The following is a 16,319-nucleotide window of genomic DNA, read 5'->3' as shown; positions in this document are numbered from 1 at the left end:
CAGGACTAGGAACCTATAGAACGGCTTGCGTGTAGTAAATCAGCTTAGACCACTTGCAAAGCTTTAGACAATGACTGTTTCACTTAACAGTATTCGAGTTGAGGCAATGGACATCAGCGAGAGCGAGATGTTAGCTCAGATTTAACCAAATTAGTTGAGATGGACTACACAGATAACTAGATAACTAGGCAAAACACGCTGCCAATGGTGCTCTGGATGGTTGACAGGGCATTACTATGCAGTTTCTATGGTATTCGAAGACATTAGCATATAGCTGAGTGGCGACTAAACTGTTTTACTGACCCAACCCATCTTTTTTTGCTCATTTTAAAGCAGACCGTATTCTTCCCGCAATCCCTTATCTGCATTAACCCCCAAAGTATACTTCAGCTTTGATGTGAACGCTTAGCATATGTGTGCAGCCTTTAAAAGTGTCTTAGATTTGATGCTCAAACACAGCCTCAACACATGCGCACTAGAAAAATTCGACCTTGCTCAGTGTCTGCACTATTTCTTTCCTGAAGTTATATGACCAATAAAAATGGACAGCCATGTGCAAGTGATTTGAGCGCTCAAAAAAGAAAAAAGCTTCACTAGTGCGCACATGTCGAATGCATTCGTGGTCAATAGAGTATACTTTCAAAGGCTTGCGCTGTGTGGAAAGTGGAAAATCAAGTTTACCCTGGACACATCAAGCTGACGGTCTGCCGTTGGCCCATGTCAGGCCATCATTGACCACACTTTTGGTGTCTGCCTAGTTTTTGCTGTGTTCGTGACCATTGGCACTAATCGGACAACCCGTAGGCAGCTTTTCAGCTCCAACTGAGAGATATCACTCTGATTAGCTGTACAGTTTAGCGAAAAAGTGAACGAAAATAAATACAGAAGTGACGAAAATAAATAAGTCAATAGGGCACACAGTTACGGTTTGTATATTCGCAGTCTTAACTCTTTCGGTTTCCCTTTTTGAATTACAAATACAGACTACTGCCACCTGTTGGTATGGAGAGTTCTTTGATGGGTTTGTTCAAAACACTAATCTTAAGTATGAGCCTTAGCATACACTACTAACACGAAATTCTAAAATAAAAGACACAAATTAAGTTCACTCAGAGGTGCAATGACAACGCAAACCTTCTCCAAGAATTCGAGAGGCTCCTCGCTCTTCCCAGCCTCCCACAGGGACACAAAGCAGCTGTCTTTGCTGTTGCCAAGACACAACTCACCTGGTAAGGCAGATCACAGTTGCTAAGAGAGTAGGTGAGGCACGATGGCGTAAGAGCACTTGGAGTTGTGAAAACCAAAAGAGCAAGAAGAGAGATTCTGAGATTGTTGCCCATTCAAACGCAATACGTCCAGACTACAGTGAAGATGTAGGGAAAACCCATTCATTAGAAATAAACACGTCTCCTCAGATTTCTTTTCTCTCATGAAAACAACAGTACAGTCTCCTCCCTGCAATGCTGATGTAAAGAGGAGGAGGGTCTACGTGCTCATTCTGAGCTTCGGGCCTGTGCTGTATTCCTGTGGGAGGGGAAATAGGAAATGAGACAGCAGAGATTCATGTGACCAATAACGTAGCTCGTCGTCTGTCTGGCATATGACAACCATTGGGCAGGAAAAACCAGTGCATGATGGGAATCAAAGTACTGATGAATCTGCTGCACAGACCAATCTCACAGTTCTTTTCCAACAGGGACCAACCACCGAGACTCTCATCCAACCTAAAAACAGCTGATATAACAATATTTGATATTAAATATTTCATTACTAATATTGACAAACAATTACGTTTGGGTATTATGAATATATCATCAAGTACAAGGCATTTTATTCAGTAGCATAGGAATGCAGCGATATTCATATTCTGGCTGTTACCAATAAACCGGGTTTTGGATTATAAGTACCGGTAATAGCCTAGATTACAGATATTACAATTTTTAACTATTTTCTCTGAATAAATTAAGAGAAAAACACTAAAAAAAACTAAAATCTATTATTTTAAACTCTACAAGTGTACTGTATTTATATGTATGAAAAAATGACATTCATGTGGAGACTTTCTAAATTTCAGGGTGTTAAATTGCAATTGTTAGTATTAGATTATGCAGTAAATCTGTAAGAGTTTCTTTCTTCTGTTGTTGAACACAAAAGAAGATATTTTGAAGAATGCTGTTAACCAAACAGTTTTTCATTTTTGGGTGAACTATCCCTTTAACTTAACATGAAAACTGACTCCTGATATTACCGTTTAGTGTTTACATGCAAAGAAACCTAGACTCTCTCCTAGTTTTCGTCCTATTCTCCATCATGATCTGCATGATTTGTGTTTTCAGATGCATTAAAGAACCAAAAGGTAGCAGAAAGACAGAGGAAGGGCACAGGAAAGGTAATCAAATACACGACAGGGACGGAGATGCAAATTTCATGCTGCTGTTTGAAGTGCAAATGTGTGTTTCGGTGCTTTGTGCTGGGGTTACGCAATCCCTGTTCTGCAGAGCACACAAAATACACATAAATCATAAGGTAACAGATAATCTAATTAGCTTTCAGTAATACTAACGGCACATAAAGGACACAAAGAAGACCGGCAAAGCTGATAAGAGAAGAAAGGACGCACATTCATAAAGTTCCTCTTTTATATCCAAAAACCAAGGGAAGTACAAAAACATCTGCAGCTACTCTGACTTCAGGGAAAAGGTTTTTATTTTAATTATTGGGCAAGATGTCATAATAGACACAAGCAAAGGGAAAATTTCCAGTTTTCCAAACACAAAAGTGCAGTGAGAAGAACAAATCCTCGCAGTATGAGGACAGATAAATGGAAAACGCTGCAGGCCTGCACACCTCCAACTCAATTACAAAAGATAACGATCAGTCCTTTATTACTCAATGTGCAGAGATTGAGACAGAGAACGCTAAAGGTGCAGTAATAAAAGAGGAAGCTGAGGTTTGAACGCGGAGAGCTGAAGAGATTGAGCAGGTTGGGCGAGAGGCTCATTACTCAGAGCTGTTAAGCCGATAGAAACGACTATAGAATGACTCACAACCCTGTCCATCGGGCCAAAACTCTCCTGTGACCTGAGGAAGGGGGAGGGGGGGGCTGAACCTAACGCCTGAAACTATAACAACATCCATGCTGTCGAGTCACAGGAAGAGATATTGCTGACATTACAGGAAGGCCACACACCAAGGGAGAACAAAACAGGACAGAGATTAAAGGAATAGCTAGTTCACCCCAAAATTATTTACTCACTCAAAACCTCCTCTTTGACGTTTCTTCTTTCGTAAAACAGAAAACGGCAATTATACTGCATATATAGAAAGTAGCAATCATAATTATTCTTTAAATGATAAGGAATATCCTAGTCATTACATCACTATAATTAACCCATAAACGCATACCTCTGGTCTTTAGTGACTCGGGACATCATTCACTACACTCCTCCTCCCTTTTTTTAAAGTTAGACATCAACCTTTTTAGTATTCCTCAATCAATTCATTATGAACAATATAAAAAAATATATACATATATTAGGGCCGGGACTTTAACGCGTTAATTAAGATGAATTAATTACACAAAAAATAATGCGTTAAACATTTTTAACGCATTTTAATCGCACTTATTTTTGCACCGTGGAACGTTTCTCACTGGATGAGTTTAGGCGGACCGATTATACTGGAGCACCAACTAGCGTTCATAACTTCCATAGACAGTATATAAACGATAACTTCAGACAACAACAAACCACAGTAAACATAAATAAAGAAGCTGACGAGACGGCTTTGGTTGGCCCCGTGGATGGGACATTTTGTTATAAAAAACGAACGGATGGAAGCGTCGATAAGAGCATGGTTGTGTGCAAGCTATGCAACAAGGAATTCGGAACGGCTATTGCTACACTTAATGGCAAAAATAGCACTGGTCTGCTGGACTTGGTTGAACAGAAATAAACAATATTTTGTTGCTTAAGCTTATGTATTCAGTCATTATTCAATGGTATACTAAAAATCCATGTGAAAAAAATTACTTCTCACTGTTCTCAGGTCAAATATTTATATGCAATTAAAATGCGATTCATTTCGATTAATTAATTACAAAGCCTCTAATTAATTAGATTATTTTTTTTAATCGAGTCCCGGTGTTCTGTCGATGTAGCATACTTTGTCAGAATAGCATACCGGAAGTTGAGTTTTATAGCGGGGTCTGTCAATTTAGCCTACTTTGTCAAAACTGCATACCAGTGTTTGTGAAGGGTATGCTTCTTTGATGGCCCCTGGTTTAATAAAAATAAAGTTTATAAAGGGGTATATTAATAAAAATACAGTTTATAAAGGGGTATGCTGTTTTGATGCCCCCTGGTTTAATACAAATGCAGTTTATAAAGGGGTATATTAATAAAAATACAGTTTATAAAGGGGTATGCTGTTTTGATGGCCCCTGGTTTAATACAAATACAGTTTATAAAGGGGTATATTAATAAAAAATGCAGTTTATAAAGGGGTATATTAATTACACCAACCGATATAATACACCAACACTTACCGCTTGTAATCTGGTATGCTGAAATGATGGTTTAAATTTAACGCATGCGCAATTCCACTAATTCCAATGCTGCGCATGCGCATTAACCGAGGGTATCCCATTCTGATGGGTATGGTGTTCCGTCAGAACACCGGCCCTAATATATATATAGCCTATATAATAATAAAAGAATACCTGTTTTCCCATTCATTTTTTTGTAGAAATTGTATAGGATCGCTAACAACACAAGGTGTGTCAGTGTATATTTTTCTGCACAACAATTTAATCTTTGATGACTGAATAACTCACCTTTATTCCTCAAGGTGGCAATGTCTGATATGCAAGTGACGTTTCACTCATAGTTACCGCAGGCAGAAAACAAAAGAATAAGCATCATCATCAGCAAAACTGATGAAATGTCTCAGCGATTTACTGCAGAGCAAGCACTGAACGCAATCAAATATTAGTGTGTCTGTCACTTGATGGTGGATCTGGCGAAGAAGCCGTCAGTGATCAAAAGGATGATGAAAATAATAGTTTTGAGAATATGTTTGAGATCGCGAATATGAGCCAGATGCTGAATGTACTGGGAAACGAGCTCTGACGAGGACAGTGATAAAACACCTGCTCAAACTGAACCCTTCCAAGCTCCAAAAGCTACAAATGATGGTTCATTTTGTTCTTCTGTAATTGTTACTCTAATATCAGGAGAGTTTTATATTATTGCGACAGCTAGAGATGCATCCGTGTAAGATATAGATCCGGGCCGCTGAAGACCATAATATGTTAAAATGATTGGCAAAAGATTTATGCATTTAAAATGAATGAGAACTGCATGCGGCTCTCAAAAAAACAAACAAAAAAAACATCCCATTTGATAACATCAACTACATTAGTTACCAAATGAACTAACAATTCTAAAGCATTTTGTTATCTGAATGTTACTTTTATAACCAAGTCTTAATCTACAGACGACATAGTTTGCGAGAAGTAACATTAAAGGGATAGTTCACTTTAAAATTAAAATTCTGTCATCATTTACTCACCCTCAAGTTGTTTCAAACCTGTATTAATTGATTTCTTCTGCTGAACACAAAGAAAGATATTTTGAAGAATGTCAGTAACCAAACAGTAGTCTGTACCCATTGACTTCCATAGTATTTTTTTTTCCTACTATGGAAGTCAATGGGTACAGACTACTGTTTGGTTACTGACATTCTTCAAAATATCTTTCTTTGTGTTCAGCAGAAGAAATCAATTAATACAGGTTTGAAACAACTTGAGGGTGAGTAAATGATGACAGAATTTTAATTTTAAAGTGAACTATCCCTTTAACACTGAGGCTGGTGTGTGTGTCCTTGATCGCCTTGGGCGAGAGACTCAGACCACCATGAGAAACTGCAGTGTGGTGCTTCATTTTAATGAACTCTGCAAAAGAGTGTGATTGCCCTGACGCTTCAGTCCAACCCACTCAGCTTCAGACGCCACTACCTCGGACTTCTCCAACGCTATGTGTGTGAAGGTTAGAGCACTGTCTTGCACTAAAGCTTTGCCTTTTCTCTGTGATATTTTGGGGAATCGTCCTGATGTCTGTTTCTTTCTGTTTTAAGTATCAGCTGTGCATGAATAAAGAAGAGAAACAGTGTTAGTAGAAACAATGAATCAAGAAACACCTTGTGATGTTAGTTTTATTAGACTACTACTAAATCAGGTCTAATATATGTGTCCAAAACATATCCCATATAACCAGACACTGACACATTTCCATCACACAAGTCACATCCCACAGTTCAGTATATCAAACGGAGGCACTTTGCTGCAGCACAAGTGTATGAGTGGCCATAAATTGTGCTTGTGTTCCTGTGCGGAGCCAAATTTATAACTGTCCCATTGATTCCCCAGAGGAGAACCAGCCACCTTCTCATTGAGAAGCCACTGCAGTGGAGCCCGAGCTCACAGCTGGCCACACATTCAGAGCGCTCAGAGACTGCATCTCCTTCACTAAAATACAAAAGCTTTCACTGAGCAAAGACGGACTGTATGTCAACCGAGCGGAGCAAGCCATCTGCATACCAACTAAAAAAGAGCCACGTCACGCGGCAAGATCAGGCACCTTGCGCTCAGTTGACTCCAAGTTGTAATCGTCATGAAATTGGTTCTTTTTTTTGTAAATATTTGGGTTACACGTCAACATATCAAGTAGTGAGACAGGGATTGTGTGTTTAATTAAATTAAATACAAATAAACAATTAAAACTAATTTCTTGCAACAAACAAGTACTATTCATCATTCAACTGGTCTAACAAGCTCCTAAAAAGTCATAAAGTCTCCATCTGAGACCAGCAGAACCAGTTCAATGACACATTTATTAGAGAATTAGGCCGTTCTTAAATGGACAGTTCACCCCAACATGAAAATTATTTCATTATTTACTCACCCTCATGTCATTCCAAACCCATAAGACTTTCGTTCGTCTTCGGAACACAAATTAAGATATGTTTGATGAAATCTGAGAGCTTTCTGTCTATTCGCTGACGGCTCCGCAACTGCCACTTTGATGATTCAAAAAGTTCATAAAGCGATCGTAAAACTAATCCATATGAATAGAGCGGTTAGTCCAAATTTTCTAAAGAGATCGCTTTATATGATGAAAAGATTGAATTTAAGCTTTATATGTGAATAGAGGAGAACTAGAGAGGCGAGTCATTATCAACTAAATTAATTGAAATCTATTGGATTTAAATATATAAATCTATTGGGGTGCATCTCATGTGTAGCTGATATATATATAGTGTCACATGATCCTTCAGAAATCATTCTAATATGCTGGTTTTGAGCTAAATTATTATGAATTATTATTGGAGCTCAATTGTTGATAATGGTTATCAAGTTGATCTGTCAACAGTTGTGCTGCTTAATATTTTTGTGTAAACTATGATGCATTTTTTAACAATTCTTTAAATAGAAAGTTAAAACAAATGTATTTTCTGTCAATTTTGATCAATTTAATGCATTTTGGCTTAATAAAAATATTACTTCCTTTAAAAAAAACTTAAATCACAAAAAAAACTAAATTTAAGTAGCAAACTTCTAATTTAAGTTAGAATGATTTCTGAAGTATCATGTGACACTGAAGACTGGAGTAATGCTGCTAAAAATTCAGCTCACAGGAATAAATTACATTTTACAATAAATTAAAATAGAAAACAGTTATTTTAAATTATAATATTTATCATTATTACAGTTTTAGTGTTTAGTGTTAGCCTGCTTAGTGGTGCAGTGATTTTAAACTCATTTAACACAATCTTCTTTATGGATTAGGGCAGTGGCAAAGACACCCAGCACTGAAACTTATGATATGAATCCGCTATATTCAATAAGGGAGATTTCCAAAATGTGGAGTGCAAGATTGAGCACCACTGCCACGCAGAGATTTTTAACTTAAGTTACCCCTACTAACTGAACAGATATCATGGACCGTTCTCTGGAGCAGTGACTAGCATTGAATTAAGACTGATCTATTGCTGGTTTAATACTGATCTAATCCTGATCTTCTGAATGGTGTAGGGCAGTATCATAGACAGTTATCTGGTGCAGTGACTAACACACTCTCTGCTGCATATCATGGCCTGGCTGGGCTTAACGTTACACACTCTGTGACTTAATATCACACATCTGACTTTCAATATCATACCTCTGAGCATCCATCCAGCCAATTTACCAGGTCTAATAAAGTGATAACGATCTCGAAGTCGTTTAAAGGCGATGTAAACACTCATTTGACAGGTAACTGACACTCCCAGCCTCGGACGCGAGATGAGCGCGTGAGTTAACGTTAGCTCGTTAGCATAATAAACATCTTACCGTTCAGCGGAACATCCAGATCACACAGAACTGTAACAGGGTTTGTTCCTCTGTGTCCCACCACAAAACTCAAGTCAATATAACACTCCGCAGCCTGGTTGAGAGGGTTGGGGGGCTGGAATAGGGCAGTCGGACCAGTTGTGTGTGTCCTCTCCAGTCTTCCGGAGCTCGATGGGGGAAGTTCCTGCCACTAGCAGTCCGATTCCTCCAGCACGAGCTCAAATCACAGAGTGGCGCAGAAACAATAGATTATTAATCACACATAGTCATAATGTGTGACGCGGTGTTTGCGAAAACAGTCTGATCTCAGCTCGGACGCATCTGTCTGGAGCTGCACTAGGTGAAAATGGCGTTGTTTCTCCCGGCAGGTTTACTCCTCCTCATTATGATGTCATCCGAAGATAAAAGGAATTTGGGATAATCGAAAATGTTGATATCAGCTGTTAATTTTACTTTTTTAGTCTATTCGTCTTTTTTATTTATTTTTCATTAGCAGTCCTTGTCTATTATGTTTCCGTATAACAAAATTCGTCTAATTTATTTAAGCAATATTAATAATATCGTTGGAAACAATGTTATTAGCTATGTGGCTAATGATAGACATTTAGTTGCCTAGTGCGAAATTTAGTCGCAAATATGAGTGATTTATTACTCGCAATGTAGTGCGTTAAGAGAGTGATATCGCTACTACAACTAATAAGACGTTAATATTGAATATCTTGCGACTTCGAGAGAAAGTGTCCGGTAGTTTATTTATTTATTACCTGCCAAAAAAAAAAAAAAAGCCAGAATAAGCCAATTCATCAAGCTTTGCGCGCAAAAAGCAAAGTAGGCTACAGAAAGAAAACCGGTCTGGAACCACATATGAGTGGAGTGGACTCGGAGTGAGATTAATTTCTCCGCCTATGCTCAAAGCATTTGGTATCACTCTGCTTCCGTTTACACTCCTGGTTTTAAATTTCCATAAACCCGAACCACCCCGATACATTCTTTTCATTTATTATTTTCCGAATTATTAGCCTTAAACTGCATTGTAAGCCTACCCCGATATGATTTGTATGGTTCGTGTTGTTTATTATTTGACTGTGATTCAATCGAAATAATTCATTTTACAGGTACAAAGAGGCCAATTTAGCTTTAATTTAATGCAATATGTTAATACAACATTTGTCCAAAGCCATACAAATACAGGCCTTTACCCTATCAGGGTTGTAGCTTTAAAAATAAATGTATTTTAGGTGTAAATGTCAAAGGTGTTTAATTACTTTTTAAAGGGATAGTTCACCCAAAAATGAAAAATCACCCTCCATTTGTTCCAAATTTGCATTTCACAGAACATCTTCTTTGACGTTCCACAGAAGAAAGAAAGTCATGCAGTTTTGGAATGACATCAGGCCGAGTAAGAATGTTCACATTAGATAAGGCTGCTATAGATTTGGCTTTGAGTGCATCTCTCCTCTCAATGTGTAACTATTAACATAATAATATTCAGCTTTTGAACTTGGCGAGAAGTCTCAGATTATAAAAACCCACACTGCAGTTCCAGGTTTTGGTGCAATGTTTGGTCTAAACTTCCACTTCCACATAGAGACAAAACCATATAGAGCAGTGATTGATTTACAGTCTTTATTTTGCATTTCATGTCGTTTTTCCTTTCTCTCGTCTAGTCAGTGTGCTCCATGTGTTGTGAAGAGCTACTCTTGCCATCAGAAGTGTAATGGTGAAGTTCCGTCTGTACCATTCCCTGAAACACAAAAGGTTTGGAATTAATCAGTTGTCCGAATATTTAGTTTTTTTTATGGAACAGTTTTAGACAAAACACCAAAAAGGCAATTTTCAGTTGTTGTTGATTATCATATTTGACGCATCAGGCTTTTACGGATCATATAGTATAGGAGAATATGGAGCTCACACTTGAGGAGAAAGAAAACACCACCTCCGTTTTATTCAGAAGCCCAAATTATTTGTAATTTGGTGCAGTTGCAGATATTTATATGGCCAAAAAGTAAGATGAAATTCTGAAAGCAATTACATTTACTTTACATTCTGTAATGTAAATCAATGAGATATTTATAACATTATGGCAGACAAATTACATAAAATGCATATAAATATAATTTGTCACTATTGCCCCCAATAATGTGTTAAGAACTCGATATTTAAATGCAATGCAATAATGCTGAAGGGGGACATTTTTAGAAAATGTAAGCCTTTTCCTTGCTTAAAAAGTACAAACTAAAAATCAGACGAGATAATGCATGTAGAGGATTGTGTAGAGCAGTTTTTTTAAATGATAAAAGTATTTGAAATAAAAGTATTTGAATCTCACCTGTTATAACTGGAATGCCTTGTAATGTTTTTGTCCAAGAAGTGTTTGTAGAATACTGCCATTTCCTCACTGCTTAAAGTCCTTTTTCTTCCTGGAACGGTGATAAATGACACAGCATACACAAGCACATATCAATTAGCAGTGCCAAAACCACCACAGGCATGTCTCCTACGTTCAGACTGTCAGTCCTAATCTGATATCTGCATATCCGACTGGAATCCAATCAGATTTAGCAAGTGTGAATGGCAAAAAACAAACAAAAAACACATGAAATGCGAAAATCTGTTTCAAGCTACATCCATATGTGGTTTGAAATCCTATTCAAATCACATTTCTGGAAATCCGTTTCAGTCTGACTGCTCTGATCGGACTTTGCATGGTTTATGTGACTTTCTCATGCCACGTAAACCGTAAACGTCAGATGTTGTTAAAGGAAACATGCTGAAAGTCGCTGCAGAAACAAGGTTGTGTTGTTGCAAAGTGCCGGATGAGCAAAAAACGACAATATAATGGAGACATGTTTCGAAACCAGAGGAGACGACAGCGTGGCATAAAGCCGCTCACACCAGTCTCCTACGTTTCTGCCACTGGCTCAGAAGATGTAGTAGTCCAGCGCGGTGCTACACGTTGTCATGTTGTAAATAAGACATCATCTGTATTGTGGTGGCTCCCTACAAACACAATGTCATTGTCATAGCAACCATGCAGATATTTCAGAAAACTAACGGATCTGAACGTTTGCGATACACCATGTGGACCGGTGGGCGTCAATAATTTTAGATCAGATTCCAATCGTATACACCAATAACCAGATTTGGACTGACAGTGTGAATGAAATTAAGTATATTGAATGTCAGGGGTGCAAACCTCAGTTCCTGGAGGGCCACAGCCCTGCAGAAGCGGTCTCGTTTCGAAGGCTGTGTCCTCCAGAGGTCGCATTTGTCAGCTGCATATGTCATTGAGGCTGCTTCATTTCTGTAAACTGACCACTAGTACATTCCAAAGTCATTAAGAAATTACAACAATTTATGCTTCACTAGAAATATAAGGTACATTTTATAATAGTTACTATTCTGAAATATGACATCCTTTACAACATATGCGGCCGACAAATGTGAGTTCAGCTTCAACCCTAATTAAACACACCTATTCCAGCTAATCAAGTCCTTCAGGCTTGAGGCCCTTCAGAAAAAAGTACGTGGATGACCTACTACTTCCAGTGAGATTCTGAAGTGTGCATACGATGGACACTTTACTATACCATGAGGCCACGGGAGTGGATTTGTGAATGGCAGTGAAGGTCACGTGAGAATGACAACATGCCAAATGTAGTATGTCCGGATTACATTCATACTACACACTCATACTATACAGAAGTACTCTTTTTGCTGTCGTAAAGTAGTATCTTATTCAAAATAAGTACCTACTCAAGAGAGTATGCAATTTCAGACGCAGCCTAGGGCTGCATACGAAATTTCATACTTCCCTACTATAAAGTAGACCAAAAACAGTATGTGAAGTAAAAAGTGAAGGCCAAGTATGGCAACCTATTCCCGGAATTTGTCCTCTTTAATCTGTCAGAGTTAGTGCACACACATTGGGAGCAGCGAGTAGTGAACACACACATACACTACAAACCGCAGACACACAGCCGAAGCAGTGGTCAGCCATTCACTGCAGCGCCTGTGGAGCGACTGGGAGTTAGGTGCCTTGCTCAAGGGCACCTCAGTCATTTCTTTATTGAGAATCGAACCCACAACCATCAGGTTACAAGACTCTCTAAACATTAGGCCACAACTGCCCACAACTAGACATACTACTACTACAAGATAGTATATCCAAATTCATAGTACTCATAAAAGAGTAGACAAAATACCCAGATGACTTGCTACGGATTCTGAAGTGCGCATATGATGGACATTTTACTATCCCATAAGGCCACGGGAGAGGATTTGTAAATGGCAGTGAAGTGATGCAACCAGAGATGTCTTATTATTGGGAGATACGAGGGTCAAAGGCTCTACCATTGGATAAAGCGTAATGCCTAACTTGGATCACATGTGCCTTGACGTCATTCAATTTCGACAGTCAACCACTGTTTGAGGATACCATAGAAATAAATGAGAAGTGCGTAAACTGAATCATAGCTTTTTTGTGTGTAAACTAAAAATAGATTGATCTAAAAATGAGCAAACATGTTGAAAATTAGTCAATGGGCTGTCGATTCATTAAATGATAAGATATTTCCTCACAAAAGCAGTTTATTCAGCGTTGTGAAGCCTCTCCTCCATTGACATCCGTTCAAAAAGAAACAAATGGCCTCTTGTCTTCCCTGCGTACCGCAGCATTAGCAGCAGCGTTACGCCTTTTTCAGCTATAAGGTTGCAGGCTTGCGTTCAAGTGGATTTGACAGAACTGACGCTGGTTGGTCTCATGATAATGGCAGCATGGCGAATGCAGTATGTCCAGATTACATTCATACAATATAAAACACACCTTCTTTTAAAGGTCAAGTTTTCAGACACAGCCTACAGGTATGTGTGTTGAAGTAAGGGTTGGAACTAAACTCTGGAAGGCTGTGGTCCTCCAGGAACTGAGTTTTGCACCCTGTCTGTATTTAGACAGCTCACCATCATCATCTCTTTCTGACAACCCTTTAGACGTCAATTGTAATTGAACGTATTCTTCTTTTTCCTGTTGTAAAAAAAAAAAAAAAAAGTAAATATGAAGTAGTCAAAAAAAAAGTCCACTCTGAGCTCTATGATATTCTATAACCATAGAAATAGTAAAGATGTACTGCAAGAATCTTTTGAAACACACAACTGCCCCCTTATGGTAAAGGGAGAACTTCATGGAGGATCTCAATAGTTGCAGTAACTACTCCACAAAAATATTAAATGTGTTGCCTGCTACAACTGAAGGGTTTTAAAGCTTGTATCATACTGTACATGTGTGGTTAACACCTTGCTAAATGAGAAGTTCTGGTTGGTCCAGAACTCGTGGTTCCAGTCCTCGGTCTCCTGTCTCAGATGCCTCAACTTCCTTTCGAGTGGCGTCTCATTCTCTGGGATGTGATATATGATCGGCCTCAGGTTCGACAGTCTATCTGGTGGACCGATCCAGTCATATTTTGATGTTGCTGTTGGACTGAATCCAGACCTCTACATAAAAAAGAACAGTCATCGAGATAAGAACAAGGCAGCATGATAGGAAACTTCCAAAACAACAACAACAACAAATATAGTTATCTAATAAATCTAGGTAAAACTAGGCAAACTAGTACACAAATGTGCATTTTTGAAATATCAATGATTTACAATTAACAATTTTTTTAAAAACTAAAAGCAGAAGGATATGCAATTCCAGATCAGTTCAAATTTAATTGTATACAATTATATTAATCTAATATTAATCTAATATAATTTGTTGATACGTGCAACGACAGCATTTAAATGTTAGATGTGCAGATTAACTGTTGCACTGCTGTTAATTTGACATAAAGGTAAGGTAGTAATCGACAAACCTCTGCTCGTTTGGCATGTTTTGGTGGTTGGCTTGTGCTTTGTCGATGACCTCGACATGGACTCCTTAATGACACAGGAGCATGTGTGTAACACGGACGTAGATATCTAAATATTACACAATTAAATGTTTTTACATTCATCTTTGATTACATCGACCTTGACAAATAAAAATCATAATAAGTGCGATTTCTCCGCTAGCTTCCGTAACAGCACGCATCACTCAGTACATTTTAACATGGTGGATGATTTTAAAATAAAAGTCATTTACATTAATCATGCCTCAGCGCTTTGTACAAGAGAAGATACATACTTTGTTTCCGAGGTAAAATGACAACCGTAGCATATCACATTCTGGAGAGAGTGCACTGTGTTGTATTTTAATTATATTTTCAACAAAAAACAATTATTTTGGAAAGCTCTGGCGAACTCTACTTCCGCTCATTCTGATTTGATAAAACTGGACGACCAAAACATCCCATGAGTTCCGACACAACAACATATGTACCTGGTTTCAGAAACAGGGTTTTAGATTAAGCCAGGATTAGGTTTTAGTTTAACTAGGGCATTTAAGTAGCTTTTATTAATGTTCCTTGAATAAAATAAAATAAAATAAAACACTACTGGTGTGCATCCTGAGACAAAACAATGACACTGACATATTTTTAGATATGCCAGTGCAAGTTGCTTTCAGTTAAAACAGCGCAAACATGCATTTTAGTCTGGGAATAGGTTTACTGTAAGTCTTCTCTGTGAAACCGGGGATAGGCTCTACAGTGCGACCATTTCAGACAGAAAAAAAAAAAATTCTGTGTGCGACCATGAAGGCGCACTTCTTCTTGTGCGACTGACCCGTCGAAGCTAAAAACTACAACTCACAAATGCCCTTACACGTACGCAACAGTGACGTTTCGCACTGCGATTGTTTTTGGATTGCTTTTAATGCCAGTCAACCAAGTGTCATTACGCTGCAGGGAAATATTAGGCTTGTTTGAGATTAGCAAAATCTGTGCAGAACCGATCACCGGTGATCAGCGCGAGATGCATACCGGTTAGAAAAGTGTCCGAGTGCGGTCTGCCTGGCTCTGATGTCATACTGACGTATGTCAAAAAACTCTCGCGAGCGCAAGGCGGCCGTGTCGATTCTGCAGTTGCTCTCCACCGACTGCGCTGATCAAAAGCACGATAGGAAACGACTTGCTGACATGCTCATTGGTTTAAACAACCGTGATGTATTGTTCTCTTTTATTTTTATACATTTTAGAGATTTTAAAACTCTGATATCATGTTTTTATGTGTATAAATGAGTGAATATTCCCAAACATTCTGACAGTGTGATCTCTATATGGGTTGTGTGATGTCATTTTATTTAAAAAATATATATATATATTAACATATATTATTTTTCATATATATTATCTGTATTAAAGTAAAAATTATTGATAAACACGTATTTGGAATGGAATTAAATAACAAGTTTGGGTGTTCATTTTATTTATTTTCATAAAAGCAACAGAACTTAAATTACATCCAGTTTATTAGCAACACCGTGCACGAGCGTGAATCCTGCGTTGTCCGTCTTGCCTGCACTTTTTTCACTCCTCCCCTCACTGCAGCCGCCTACTCTCACCTACATTCCAGGCGAGGCAAGGCGCATCTCAAACAAGCCTATTCATTAACAGGTCACAACCTAATAATCCTCGTACAATTCAGGCAGCCGCTAACAAGCAAATTAGCCTTGCAAACGCAGAAGCTCTCCAAAAACTATCAAATTCAACACTGCATATGATAGAGAAAGAAGAGATCCCATTCACGAAATGTGGGCCATCTGATTGCTGTACTGTACATTGTGTGGCAGAAACATTATTGTGTTCAGCAGTGAGTGCAGATGTCAATTTAGAGCTTTTATAAGGACAGTTCACCCAAAAATGAAAATTCTGTTATTTCATATATTATTAATTTATTATCATTTATTATCATTCAGTGTTTTTGTTGGTGACTGTCCTTTTAAATACATTTGAGGACTACACTTCAGCGTCTGTGCATTGTGTATTTGTGCATATGAAATGTATGAATTTAT

The 16,319-nt window shown here is 38.2% G+C and overlaps 2 protein-coding genes across 7 annotated transcripts in view; both read right to left on the bottom strand.

Annotated features, from left to right (window-relative positions):
* The window catches only part of klc1a (kinesin light chain 1a), a 39,432-nt gene extending 30,656 nt beyond the window's left edge, over positions 1-8,776 (bottom strand). For 3 of the 6 annotated variants that reach the window (XM_079635808.1, XM_079635809.1, XM_079635811.1), the window contains exon 1: positions 8,390-8,769. The gene's annotated coding sequence lies outside the window, so the exon portion shown is untranslated. Of the gene's footprint in view, positions 1-8,389 lie in introns of all 6 variants that reach the window. The other 3 variants (XM_079635806.1, XM_079635810.1, XM_079635807.1) reach the window with 2 other exon arrangements.
* A 100-nt stretch (positions 8,777-8,876) lies between these two features.
* On the bottom strand, positions 8,877-14,499 carry coa8 (cytochrome c oxidase assembly factor 8). The gene is made up of 5 exons (XM_079635813.1): positions 14,242-14,499; positions 13,682-13,879; positions 13,349-13,412; positions 10,719-10,809; positions 8,877-10,133 (listed from the first exon to the last, which is right to left on the bottom strand). The coding sequence occupies exons 1-5, from the start codon at positions 14,380-14,382 to the stop codon at positions 10,028-10,030; spliced, it is 600 nt and encodes a 199-aa protein (XP_079491939.1). The 5' UTR covers positions 14,383-14,499; the 3' UTR covers positions 8,877-10,027.
* Between the last annotated feature and the right edge of the window lie 1,820 nt (positions 14,500-16,319).

The sequence above is a fragment of the Phoxinus phoxinus genome, assembly GCF_949152265.1.
Source record: "Phoxinus phoxinus genome assembly, chromosome: 14".
Lineage (NCBI taxonomy): Eukaryota > Metazoa > Chordata > Actinopteri > Cypriniformes > Leuciscidae > Phoxinus > Phoxinus phoxinus.
Note: the sequence above shows the minus strand (reverse complement) of the source record. Positions and strands in the feature narration are given on the sequence as shown.